Source organism: Ylistrum balloti, unplaced genomic scaffold (assembly GCF_031769215.1).
Source record: "Ylistrum balloti isolate Yb309-2 unplaced genomic scaffold, AGI_CSIRO_Ybal_v1 Utg371468, whole genome shotgun sequence".
NCBI lineage: Eukaryota > Metazoa > Mollusca > Bivalvia > Pectinida > Pectinidae > Ylistrum > Ylistrum balloti.
The window spans coordinates 178,663-192,521 of record NW_026782765.1 but is presented as its reverse complement, the minus strand read 5'-3'; the positions used below and the strand labels follow the sequence as shown (position 1 = coordinate 192,521).

The 13,859-nt window shown below is 34.9% G+C and overlaps 1 protein-coding gene across 1 annotated transcript in view; it reads left to right on the top strand.

The window, feature by feature from the left end:
* Positions 1-13,859, top strand: part of LOC132562632 (retinoblastoma-associated protein-like) — a 75,025-nt gene that overhangs the window by 34,595 nt on the left and 26,571 nt on the right. Inside the window, exons 17-25 of the mRNA XM_060227385.1 lie at positions 1,233-1,283; positions 1,524-1,615; positions 3,416-3,567; positions 4,317-4,381; positions 4,897-4,974; positions 5,513-5,617; positions 10,178-10,310; positions 11,427-11,478; positions 13,321-13,444. Coding sequence (XP_060083368.1) covers positions 1,233-1,283; positions 1,524-1,615; positions 3,416-3,567; positions 4,317-4,381; positions 4,897-4,974; positions 5,513-5,617; positions 10,178-10,310; positions 11,427-11,478; positions 13,321-13,444 — 852 coding nt within the window. The remainder of the gene's footprint in view (positions 1-1,232; positions 1,284-1,523; positions 1,616-3,415; positions 3,568-4,316; positions 4,382-4,896; positions 4,975-5,512; positions 5,618-10,177; positions 10,311-11,426; positions 11,479-13,320; positions 13,445-13,859) is intronic.

Sequence of the window (13,859 nt, the reverse complement as noted above, 5' to 3'; positions counted from 1 at the left end):
ATCTTATTTGGTTCAGACGAGTCCGATGACGAGACTCTCCTATTCGGAGGATTCGGGCTGGAGGATTAGCTATTTAGTATATTTTGTTATATTGTTAATAAAATTATTGATCCTATTTTATTTTGATGACAGATATGCCAAGTTAGTGTTCCTTATGACGAAAAATCCAAGATGGCGGACACACGTACATCTCGTGAACTGGGGGGTTGCCCGCAAATAAGCCCTCCCCTCTTTCGACAGTCTTTTTTGAACTGGGTGTGGGGGCTTATTTGAGGTAAAATACGGTATGGTTCTAAATCATGAATAAAGCAAATCCTCATGTTGTTGAAATTGAAACCAAAATCATGGCTTTCCAGATAATATAGGAAATATTTTAGTTACATGAGTTATGTCTACTTGATATATGTTTACAACATTGTCTCATGAAATATTTATTTCTCAGTCATTTTGTCTCCTTCAAATATTGCAAGTTTATTAATGAACTTTTTACAATTACACATTTCCCTTTGTGAAATATAGGAATAACAGTTTCATGGATGTTATCAGTAATAATTCAGATCCAATGTATGCTTTGTTGACTAGGGATTTCCCAATGGAAATGAGATCAGGATGACTCGCTAAACCTGTGGTATACATGTACAATGTACATATATTGATTTGCTTCATGTTAATTGTCAACTTATTACACAGAAACTAGACAGACAGTATCATTTATACATGTTTATTGCTTATTGAAAAACACATGTAATTAATTCTGTGGAGGAAACAGTAAACTATGGTAAAAAAACAGCATTCAGTATAAATTGAAAAATTCCAAAAGTGGGGCTTCTACTTTTGATCAGGGCTAGTGAGAAAAATTGGTTCACTAGCTCTTGGTCTAGTGGAAAATTTTCAGAATAGAACACCTTTGTGGACCTTGACTAACTAAATTACCATCCAGATATTGTGAATGATACAATGTTATGTAAATACAAAGTACTTTTATCACAGCCAATTAGAAAATTTTTTTTTTAGCTACCCTTCAAACTTCATTCTTCATGAACAATATTTCACTCAAATTTGGATAGAAATTATATTGACATCTTTTTATGAATTTTTTAAAAAAAGAATACATATATTAACAGCAAAAATAATCTTTTGTAGATATTTTTTGTGAATGTAGAAAAATCATTTGTTGTTTTGAAATGTTATTTTACAGAAAGTGTCAGAAATATTTTTTTTAAATGTTTTAGCATCTCCAGTCCATTGAAATCAAGATATTGGAAAGCTTTGCTTGGGAAGAGGTTAGTAGATAAACAGGACATGATATGGTTATTTTTCATAATCATTTGGCTCAAACCATCAATATGCTCAAAAATGGTCATGCAGACTAATTGATAATAGTGATTACTTTATTTTCTTTGGAAAATTTGTCAGTTAATTTTGTAAATCTTTATTATTTTGCGTTTGGATTGGGGATATACCTGGATTTTTCCTTTCATGATCTGTAATTATCTGTGCTTATTATTGTGTTATCTATGCAGGGTTCACCGCTGTTTCATCTACTCTATGATAGCATCCCTGCCTCTCCCCCTGATGCTTCCAGCCATGAGATAACTCCGTCCAGTGCTGATCTGTAAGACATATTGATAGCAGTGCAATTTGGTAAAATGCTTATCTCCCTTGAAATGTCTGGAAACCACCTAACACCTACCATAAACATTGTCAGTGTGCTTACTTTGATCTGCATAGTTTTATGCCAACTGCATGAGATTACTCAGAGAGTTTAAAGAGTGTTGCCCCAATCTTTACTCATCCATCCATCTGTCATGTTGTGACTCATTGGTGATGTTTTCATAAAATACTCCATAGTATCGTCACATCGAGGTTTACACCTTTTATTTAAGGTTTAAAGGTCAAAGATGAACCTCTGCAAGTTCCCAAAACCACGATATTCATACATACATCTAACAGATATCGTCTAGTTAATAACTTTTCCCAGTTCTTACTGACAATACATGACTATCCTTACTGTGCTGACATTACATGACAATCCTTACTGTGCTGACATTACATGACTATCCTTACTGTGCTGACATTACATGACAATCCTTACTGTGCTGACATTACATGACTATCCTTACTGTGCTGACATTAGATGACAATCCTTACTGTGCTGACATTACATGACTATCCTTACTGTGCTGACATTACATGACTATCCTTACTGTGCTGACATTACATGACTATCCTTACTGTGCTGACATTACATGACTATCCTTACTGTGCTGACATTACATGACTATCCTTACTGTACTGACATTAGATGACTATCCTTACTGTGCTGACATTACATGACAATCCTTACGGTGCTGACATTAGATGACAGTCCTTACTGTGCTGACATTAGATGACAATCCTTACTGTGCTGACATTAGATGACTATCCTTACTGTGCTGACATTAGATGACAATTCTTACTGTACTGACATTAGATGACAATCCTTACTGTGCTGACATTAGATGACTATCCTTACTGTGCTGACATTACATGACTATCCTTACTGTGCTGACATTAGATGACTATCCTTACTGTACTGACATTAGATGACTATCCTTACTGTGCTGACATTAGATGACAATCCTTACTGTGCTGACATTAGATGACTATCCTTACTGTGCTGACATTAGATGACAATACTTACTGTACTGACATTAGATGACTATCCTTACTGTGCTGACATTAGATGACAATACTTACTGTGCTGACATTAGATGACAATCCTTACTGTACTGACATTAGATGACTATCCTTACTGTGCTGACATTAGATGACAATCCTTACTGTGCTGACATTAGATGACAATTCTTACTGTACTGACATTAGATGACTATCCTTGCTGTACTGACATTAGATGACTATCCTTGCTGTGCTGACATTAGATGACAATCCTTACTGTACTGACATTAGATGACTATCCTTACTGTACTGACATTAGATGACTATCCTTGCTGTGCTGACATTAGATGACAATCCTTACTGTACTGACATTAGATGACTATCCTTGCTGTGCTGACATTAGATGACAATCCTTACTGTGCTGACATTAGATGACTATCCTTACTGTACTGACATTAGATGACTATCCTTACTGTACTAACATTAGATGACTATCCTTACTGTGCTGACATTAGATGACAATCCTTACTGTACTGACATTAGATGACTATCCTTGCTGTGCTGACATTAGATGACTATCCTTACTGTGCTGACATTACATGACAATCCTTACTGTGCTGACATTAGATGACTATCCTTACTGTGCTGACATTACATGACAATCCTTACTGTGCTGACATTAGATGACTTGTCTTCAAAACCAATTATTTAGGGAATGATTAAGATTGCAGTCATATTTTTTTGGTCAATTTCTTAGCTACCTTTCTCCAATGCGCCCGCCCCTGAGGACAAAAGCTGTTTCTACTGCTGGGGCGGTTCTTAGAACTACACCTGTAACAACACCACAAGACAGTCCCGATAAGCCCCCACCCAGACGCTCGCAATCCCTTCAAATCTTTCTCAACAAAGGTGAGTGAACTGAAATAGATTATCCACGTAATTGTCTTGATTGAATAAACACAAATGAAACTTTCTTCTGAATTGTTCTGAACCAAATATTAATCCAACATCAAACCATTAAAATTTTCTTAAAAAAAAAAAGAAGATAGAAATGAAATAGAGATATCTAATAGTGTCTTCAATAATAACAAATATATTTCACAGGTGTGTCTAATAATTTAGTATCGCATGAGTAAAATGACATTTGTTAATACTGAAGACTACCAGATAATATGTTAAAATTTAGTCCTCCCCCCATTTTGTAAAATCATTAAATATATGTAAACACAAAGAAAAATTTTATGTAAATTTATTTGGCCGACTATTTAACACTATTTAACACTTTTTACTTCTTCTCAAAACGCCTGATCTGATTTTAATGAAATTTTGCAGAACCTTTGCCTGGCCTAAGATGAACAAAATTGTGAATTATACAGTCCCCACCACCCCATCCAGGGGCCTGAGGGGCAGGGTCAAAAGGGGTCAAATTGACTCGGATTTCAAAAACCTTCTTCTCTTTTTGTACCTGCCTTTAAAATTTGTCTATTTTTTATTAGCTTAAGTCTGAAATTAAAGGAAAAATATGATATTCAGATTGTTGTTGTATGGAGTATTTTTTGCCAATTTAGTAAAATTAATTATTCCCAAATTTTTCAAAGAAAAATTGTGACTATTCTTTTGGCAGTGATTTAACTTTCTGATAATTTCCTTCATTTCAGTTTCCAGACTTGGTTTTCACAGGCTACAACAGCTTTGTAATTTATTAAATGTACCAAGAGACTTGGTAAGAATAAGAAACTTCGATTTGAATTGTTGTATGTTTATTTCTTAATTTCACATATCCTTCAGAATAAGAATTCCTTATGTGTTTAAACACCTATAATAGAAACTGTTAACATTGTTATTTTGATGCAATCAAATTTTTATACAAAATTGATTTTGAAGAAATAAGTGCAGTTTGCATATGGCAACAATTGCTATCTACAAACAGAAACTGCACTTAGCCTTGTCCTATTTCAATGCAAAATCATCAGAGCAAAAAGTGCTAATATAAGATTACAATTATTTATGTATGTTTACAATATTTTCAATTGAAATGAAATTTCTTTGTGGCTTTGATACATGTGAATATTTACTACTTTGATTAAATCTTGCACTAATTTTGTAATTAAGCCTTAATGTGAAGTGACACAGCCACAGATGTGATAACAATATCTAATGGATACTTCTGTCACTGTGTGAGTGCCCCTCATGTTGAGTTGTCAAAAATTTGTTTTAGTCTAGTTTTCATAATTTCAGCAACGTAAAATATGGGCATGTTTTGAATACTGCATCACAAGAAAGCCAGATCTTCTCAAGAACAGACATCTTGATCAGGTAAATTGACTGGGCAACTGCTTTGACTATTCACCTTTGAATAGCTCTGGAGAGATTGTATTAGGAATTTGATCTCTGTTAATCATATCTAAATTCTGTTAAAATTACACCTGTCGGATTTCAAAGGAGATGGGAATGTATGATAGATTTGTATCATATCTGTAACTGTCATTTGTTTCTGTGATGTTAGGTGTTGATATACATTTCTAGCTGTTATGGGCCTGACAAGAGCTTTTACTTGTTCATTGGACTAAGAGATCTGTAGAAAATTCATACTGGCGACCAATTTTCCAATTTACTTTCACTTCTTTTAACTTCCACATATGATTTGCAAGTTTTAACTTTCAAATATGATTTGCAAGCTATTCTTTTTTAAACAGACATTCTTGTCATCTCGGTATTAATGTGTGATGGTTATTTTTCATGAATTTTAAAGCTATTTTAAAATGAATTGGATGCAAATGAAAGCTGGTTTACAGGTTCCTTGCATATGATTTCAGTGATGTGTAGATTTCAATGATGCCTCTCTTGGTTTCAGATCATGTTGTGTTCCTTATATGGCATCTGCAAAGTTGTGGAGCAGGAAATCAAATTCAAGTCCATAGTCCAGACATATAAAGATCTACCTCACTCCCAGCAGCATGTATGTATAGAACTTTCAGCTCAAAATCATTAAAGTCCAGCTTTTTTCACCATCATTACAGACCTTTTCACCTTGAAAGTGGGTCAAGGTCAACATTATCAAGAATGACCTTTACCCACTTTCAAGGTCACAGAGGTCAAATATGTTGAAATTACTTAACAATAAACAAAAGACACAGGATGCTGATGTTGAGCCAGAAGCTTGATGGGATGAAGAGCTACCAAGTTTGTTGAAATGAATGACCTTGATCCTCTTTTAAAGTTACGGGTGTCAAATATCTTTAAATGTAAAATCATTTTTCGATAAAAATAAAAGACACAGGATGCTGATATTGGGTATGTAGCATGCTTGGATGATGGGCAAACAAGTTTGTATCAAAGGATGACCTTGACCCAATTTCAAGGTCACAGAGGCCAAATGTATTGAAGTCTTTAAACAATTTTTCAATAATCAAAAGGCTCAGGGTGCTTATATTGGACGTGTGGTATGCTGGCATAAAGGGCTACTAACTTTGGTTCATAATATTAACCTTGACCCACTTTCAAGGCCATTTGTATAAAAATAATGTTAATACCGATGTAATGTGCACATTTTTTTGAGAAAATAAATGTCCAAAGTTGGGGTGCAAACATTATGTATCATGGAAAAATAAAAGATTCTGTGAGGCTGCCATCTTTGTCAGGATCATCTGGTACTCAAAACTGACAAAAAGAGGATTTATTTATGAAGAAAAGTAATAACTAAAATAATTACTCTATATAGTAATGCAAGCTATTCGAGTGAATATCATGCAAAACCTGGATGATTTGGCAGAGACTGTGGGCTGTTTGGGACATTGAAAAATATATCAATTATAATCTAATTAGCTGGCAAGAAATTGGCAGGTTTCATTTTATTTTCCTTCACGTTGGATATTACAAAGTAAAAGCAATGAGCATGTGTTTTCATATGTATCAGCGGAAGTTAGCGTTGACGTGTCTGATGTCAATGAATCAAGAAAACAAACAAGATCATGCATTAGGCTGTAATTGAACAGAAGGTCAATAAATGAGAGGAAAACAAATTTTGAAGGGAATACTTTCAAGTTTTGTACTTTATATCGTTGGTCTGACATGTTATCTTAGCATTTTCTTTTACCATTTTATGCCACAAAAAGTACCTGTGCACATTAAGTATTAATTATGCATGTTTTCACAGATGTCAAAATCCTTAAACAACTTCTTTTCAATAACCAAAAGGCCAAGGATGCTGATATTGGGCCAGTTGCATGCTGGGATGAAGGTCTATCATGCTTGTTCAAATGAATGGACCTTTATTCAAGGTCACAGGGGTCAAATATGCTAAACTACAACAACAAAGAGTGCTATCAGTTGAAAATTAAGCCTTCAAATTTAGAAACAATAAAAACTTTGTACGTGTGCATATATCAGTTCTTTTCTGTCTGTACAAATGCTCTGACTGATAGACTGGTTCTAAAATCTCAGGTGACCGTTAAAGCCCATGGACTTCTTGTTCCTTGTGTATGTTTCAAATTGGTTTCCACATTTATTGATAAACTTTTGTGTGCTCGCTTGATAATGATTTTTAGATAGCATATTTTCAGGCTGCGATATATTGGCCACTGTGCCGATTTTTAGCAAAGGGCCGGTTTCCAAAACGGCCCCTTCTCTGATTCAGATTTCCTGTTGGTGGTGCATTGCCCATGCCGTTGTGGTCACAAATCTATAAAGTATAAAGATTTAGGTCACTTGGTTTGTTTTTTATGGCTCCTCAAAGTTGTACCTTTCAGAAGCTGTCTAAGTGTTGATAAAATGTGTATGTTATATAAAATATTAATGAAAATCTAATCAAATGATAGTCACCGTAACGAATACATTCATGGCATGATTGTGACAAAAAATCATGTTTCCATCGCGCCATTTGGCTGTTTTATGGAAGAAACAATCTCAAAAATGCTGTTTTCGATGATAACATTTTAGACACAAAAACTGTGTTTTTTAGAGAATACACCCTTTTATGGGCGTTGGATGCAAACCAATTTTTATCCTATTAAATAGTACTATGCTATTGATGAGAGGAAAAATCAACAAAATGTAAGTGGTTGAACATTTTCAAATGTTGGGTTGAATTAGCCTATGGTTGAATTGCCGATTTTCGACTTTCTATAGAAAATTAACAAAAAAACGAGAGTATTTGCTCGGTATGTTGAGAATATGTACACAGATATGAAAAAAGTGAGAGAAACACTTTTTCATAAAAAAATCCAAGATGGCTACTTCGCAAGTCCCCGTGGTTGAAGACATTGGCTGACAAATAGACAGAACAACAAACAAAACGTGTTCCTTATGATTTTGGTTGGTTTTCGCATTTACGGGAGTGTTCATAGGTATGGGCGATTGTATAATACCTATATTTATAAGTTTGGTTAGTCACATGGTAACGGGGATCTTTCATATCGAGCCCCAAACATACTTTCGACATATACACTCCGTTGCCGCATGGAAAACTATTTCAAGTTTTGTCTGAATTTCTTTACCTGTGGTTGTAATGGTCGAGGGTTTTCCAGCGTCCTGTAATACCCAAGGTAGTACAAGATACTGGAGATGTGCGCACACATTCCCATAGTTCTCTCTCCAACTGGGCACTGGCAGTAGTAGTCCTTTATTGGGGCCTCAACATCGGGTAAAACGGTGAACTGTATCCAAACGTTATATTTCGTTTGGCTTTTGTGTCGAGAATGTATTTGACATCGGAGAAGGTCTGGGGAGTGCTGGTAAAGCCACACCTCATAGTCGCCGTCATCACTTAAATGTTTGGCGATGTAACCAGGAGCCAGAGATATCTGATACGTTCCACACGTAATGGTTCTTAAGTAATCAAGATCGAGACGGGGAAACAGTACTTTATTTTTTTTTTTTTTTTTTACACATCATAAAACTGTCATGAAAATATCCGCTCTGATATTCAATATAAAAGTTTGTATATAATAAGCTATATAATAGGGTTTCAGACAAGGTTGTTACTCATTTCCCCTTTTCTTTCAATTTACAACCACATTCAGGCGGCGATATGAGAACGTTCCACCACATGGAATTAGCTGATTTTTGGTACACATATGAAACAAGTAAAGCTCTATCCGATTTTCTGATGGAAATTTGCATCCAAAACTATATAACGGGAGAAAATTGCAAATTTATGGCATTTTTTTTCATAATTGTGTCTCTGCAAGTGCATTTTCATCCGAGAATATTTTTTTTTTATGTTTTATGAATAAACACGATGTTTTGGAAATATTTATCAAAAGAAATTTATACTATGTTGCGAATTACAAGATAACCTTCTTTTATTTACAAACTTATGTCTTTGATGCTGAAATTGACAACTTTATAAAAATACATTTTCACTGGGTGTCGGAAAGGTGTAAAATTATTTTTCGGAAAAGAAAAAAACAGTAGTTGAGCTAGATAAGAAATTATACGGGGGCAGGCTCCTATGGAGAATTAACATTACTGGAAACAGGCCCTTTTTTCGATTTGATCCACATATTTGCTACACTGGAATATAATCCACACCCCTGCTTACGATATAGTAACCATATAGTTGACCATAGTTTGTCAATATAACAAAAAAAGAAAGGTAGTTTATCAAGATAGTCAGTCAAACATTTAATAAAGTTAGCAAATAATTTATGCACAAAAAATCTTTTATTTTATTGATGTGTTTTAAAAAATTTTGATCATTAAAAATACATGAAAATAGAAAATATCAAACTTGTTTGGCTTGGATGCCCTCACAGATTTGTGACATAGGGCCTGATGTTACATACTGTTTACTAAACAATCTTTCCATTGGTGTCGGTACTGTTAAATAGTAATGATGACCCTTGTATGCTGACAAAATTCTTATATTTCCAAATTATGTCTTCTTGTAAGGTACACCTGTAAATGGGATACATATTGTAAACAAGCAGTCATTCTAGAATTATACTATCACCCATTGACCTATAGATCCAAGGGTGCTATGACTACTGTAAACTTCTTGCTCATGCAATGCAGAGAAGTAAGCGCGAGAGTCAAGAAGATATTATTTGATATTAAAAGGTATGATTATTTAAATCCACAATAACAATTTTTTTATTGCAATCTTCAAATCATACTGTATACAGTTACATGTAAAAGGTCAACATGCTCCGTTTCAGTCACAGATACATGGTGGGCAGGTCATTTTGTCCACATATAAGCGGCATCAATATATAAGCCACATGCCGGACTCAGAAGGAAAAAATTTGCAGCTTATAATCCCGAAAATACGGCAGATGTTTGTAAGATATACAGAGAGGCATGATAAATAAGTAATAGTATGATCGCTGTACACACACTCAGTTTGGTTTGATTGGTAATTCAAGATGATAATCTCTTGAAATGGTTTTTATGTTTGTTCTTATCTTTGAATATCCTTGTTCTGGGTGTTTCTTTGTGTAGTGGTTTACTGGTCAGACCCTTATGATACAGATGATTGTTACCTGTAATCACTGATCCACGATTTACTTATGTTTTACAGGTATACAAGAGTGCTTTGATAGAAGGTGACAAGTCCGATTCCATAATTGGTTTCTACAATAAAGTATTTATGCACAATATGAAGTCTTTCATCCTGCAGTTTGTTTCAAGACAAGCGGTAAGTGGAAACACTCATCTTTATTACTTCCAAACAAACGAAAATGGAAGGATGGATATTTCATTGGAAGCACATCCAACCAGAAGGGCAAAATTGGCTTATACCATGGTGCAGCATCTGTCGTTCATCCGCCTGTTGTCTTTCCGGCGTCATCTTTTCCACTTAAACGACTTCTTCTCAATAACTAACAGATCAAATGTGATGGTATTTGGCTGGTGGGTTGCTGGGATGAAGCCCAACTAAGTGTGAAAAAAGAAAAGAACTTGACCTTATTCAAAGTCATAGGGTCAAATTTGTTTAAACATTAAAATGATTTCTCCTGACTAACCAAAAGGCACAAAAGCATGTCATAGACTGTGAGGTCTGGGGGATGAAGCCTGACAAAGTTGCAAAAAGAAATTACCTTGAACGATAATCAAGGTCATAGGTGTCAAATTGTCAAAGCCTGTAAAAGACTTCTTGTGGTAAACCAAAAGTCAGTGAAGCAGGATTTGGTGAAAGGATGTTTCTAGGTCGAAGCTGGACAAATTTCAAGAAAAATAAAAAATTCATGGTCACAACTGTAACTGTTCAGAATTGAGTGTTAGGAGCTGTTTGTTGTGGAAATCATTTAAAATTGATCAGATATCCCCACTTTGAATGTCAATGGTGTATGTACTAATGTATTTGTGATTAATACCAATTTTGTTTTTGATGAACATTGAATACCTGTTGAGCAATGCAGGCCCATTGGACCCCTTGTCTTGTCAATCTGCCATACTTCGGTTGGACTTACTGTTTATCTGTTTTTGTAAAGTATTTAATACTGTTTTGCTGTTCATTTCACAAGAAGAAGTCACTTTTTAATTTAATTCTATTCTGAATTTTGGTTAGACTGACATTGAGGGCCAATGATTTTTCAAATTTAAATTCCGTAAATTATTTTATATGACAGTATGTCAGAAACAAATCCTATCAACCTGGTACTCAATAGGAGAAAATGATTGATGAGACTAACAGCAATTCTATTGATTTCAAGCTATGGTCCTGTTAACAGTATTTGAGTATGGTGTTGTATTGAGAGTGTCTTAAGTCTGAGAAGAGAATACTGATAATACGCAACTAAAGAAAAATAAAATTGTTTTGCAGGTACCACAATTATCACCAGTGGTAGGATCCTCACCATTAAATTCACCAATCTATGTGTAAGTGTTGGAAAAATATCATTAAAATTTATAATCACAGTATTTTTAGCCCACCATCTATTATTAGATGATTCGAATTCAAGATGGCCGACAGGTGGCCATCTTGGATTTTGGAAGTAAAAGTTTGTTACCACTATTTCTGAGAAAGTACTGGATGGATCTTTCTCAAATTTCATATGCAGTTTCCCCTTGGTCCCTAGTTGTGCATTGTACCTTTTTTGGACTGATTCGAATTCAAGATGGCCGACAGGTGGCCATCTTGGATTTTGGAAGTAAAAGTTTGTTACCACTATTTCTTGGAAAGTACTGAATGGATCTGCCTTAAATTTCATATGCAGTTTCCCCTTGGTCCCTAGTTGTGCATTGTACCTTTTTTGGACTGATTCGAATTCAAGATGGCCGACAGGTGGCCATCTTGGATTTTGGAAGTGGACGTTTGTTACCACTATTTCTTGGAAAGTACTGGATAGATCTTTCTCAAATTCCATATGCAGTTTCCCCTTGGTCTCTTGTTGTGCATTGTACCTTTTTTGGACTGATTCGAATTCAAGATGGCTGACAGGCAGCCATCTTGGATTTTGGAAGTAAAAGTTTGTTACCACTATTTCTTGGAAAGTACTGGATGGATCTTTCTCAAATTTCATATGCAGGTTCCCCTTGGTTCCAAGTTGTGCATTATAACTTTTTGGACTGATCCGAAATCAAGATGGCTGCCTGTCAGGATTTTGAGAGTAAAATCTTGTTACTGCTATATCTGAGGAAGTACTGGATGGATCCTTCTGATATTTCATAGATATTGGTTTCCCTTGGTCCCTAGTTGTACATTGTACCTTTTTTGGACTGATTTGAAATCAAGGTGGCCCACAGGCAGCCATCTTGGATGTCGACAGTAATACAGCACAAGCATATTGTCCATTATCCACCTGTAACTGACTGCTATCTAATAATACTTTGGGATCTTTTTCAAATGATATTTGCTTATAGGTGCTTAATAAAAATATCTTGTGCCATCATTGAGTACATTCAATGAAGACCAGTTCATGAACATTTACAACACCTGTAACAAAAAAAAAAAAAAATAAACAAATCTTCAAGAACTGAAAACAGATCCTCAAATGGTGGGCGCCAAGATCCCTCTGGGATCTCTTGTTGATATTGTACTCATCTTCTTGTAGTAAGTCTCATATTTAGCTGTTCAGTGCTGATTTGGGTTGCAATTTCAGTTTGGGTTGGTGTTAGGAGTGGAGGGGTGGTTGGGGCTGGGGCTGGGGGTGGGGTCTAATTTTTCTCTCCGTCTATATGCCCCTACATGTGTGAAAGTTTGTCATGCTGTGGATGCTTCATTATTAAGGAATTCTCATCAAACTTCACACACTTTTAAAGCATCACATTAACTAGTTGAGGTTACTTATTGTTTTCATAAAGTTTTTAAATTATTACAATGTTACAGCTTGTGGTGACTTACAGGCAACATATATTGCTTCAGCAATACTCAGTAAGCTTGTTTAAAATATTTTCCATCTTAGAAAATGTTAAACAATATATGTTAGTTGTAGATGATTTAATAAGTAGCATGTAGGACTGGAAGGTCTCTAATTGTGAAGTGGCCTTCCTGTAAACTGTATTTTCACAACATCAAGTTTTATACCCATTCAGATTCTAGTTTGTTTAGAAAATTCATGTATTGTTGACATTTTCTAGTTCATTGAATAAGTATTAGAAATTGAACTTTAGACCAGTAAGGACCAGTAGAATGATAAATCCACTTGTGTATTCACCTTATGATTAGATGATATGCTGATCCTCTGAGCAGCCATTTACTATTTTCACATCAAATTCCAGTGTCTCCAGCAGACGCGGTTTCTATGTTTCTCCACTACGAGACTCTCCGTTTAAACCACCACCTTCGCCTAGCCAGCTGACACCTAGAAGCAGACAGCTGTACAACTTCGGAGAAAGGATTGGGGTAATAATGGGATCCTTAAGCCTATGATATTAAAAATAAGCATTAGATTTGAAAACTTTAAAGAAGCTGTTAGTTTTATGAAGGTTGATTTATATGAGTATCTATATCCTGTTTTTCTTTAACTTCATAATGACATTACATAGGTATTTTGGATTTGAACATACCTTGGTTTATTTCAAATAGTGATGGATTAACAAAAAAAATTGGGGATATACTAAATAAACCACACTAACATAATTCTTTCCATCAATCATTAATAAGCTCTCTGACATAACTGATTAAAATTTCACCACATATCCTTGCCGTAATGGTTTAATAGTCATTATTAATTGAAGCAAGCAGTAGAATTTTCCCAATTAATAGGGTATGAACAGTGAAAACTCAGCTCTTCAATGAGTTAAATTTGGAACAATTT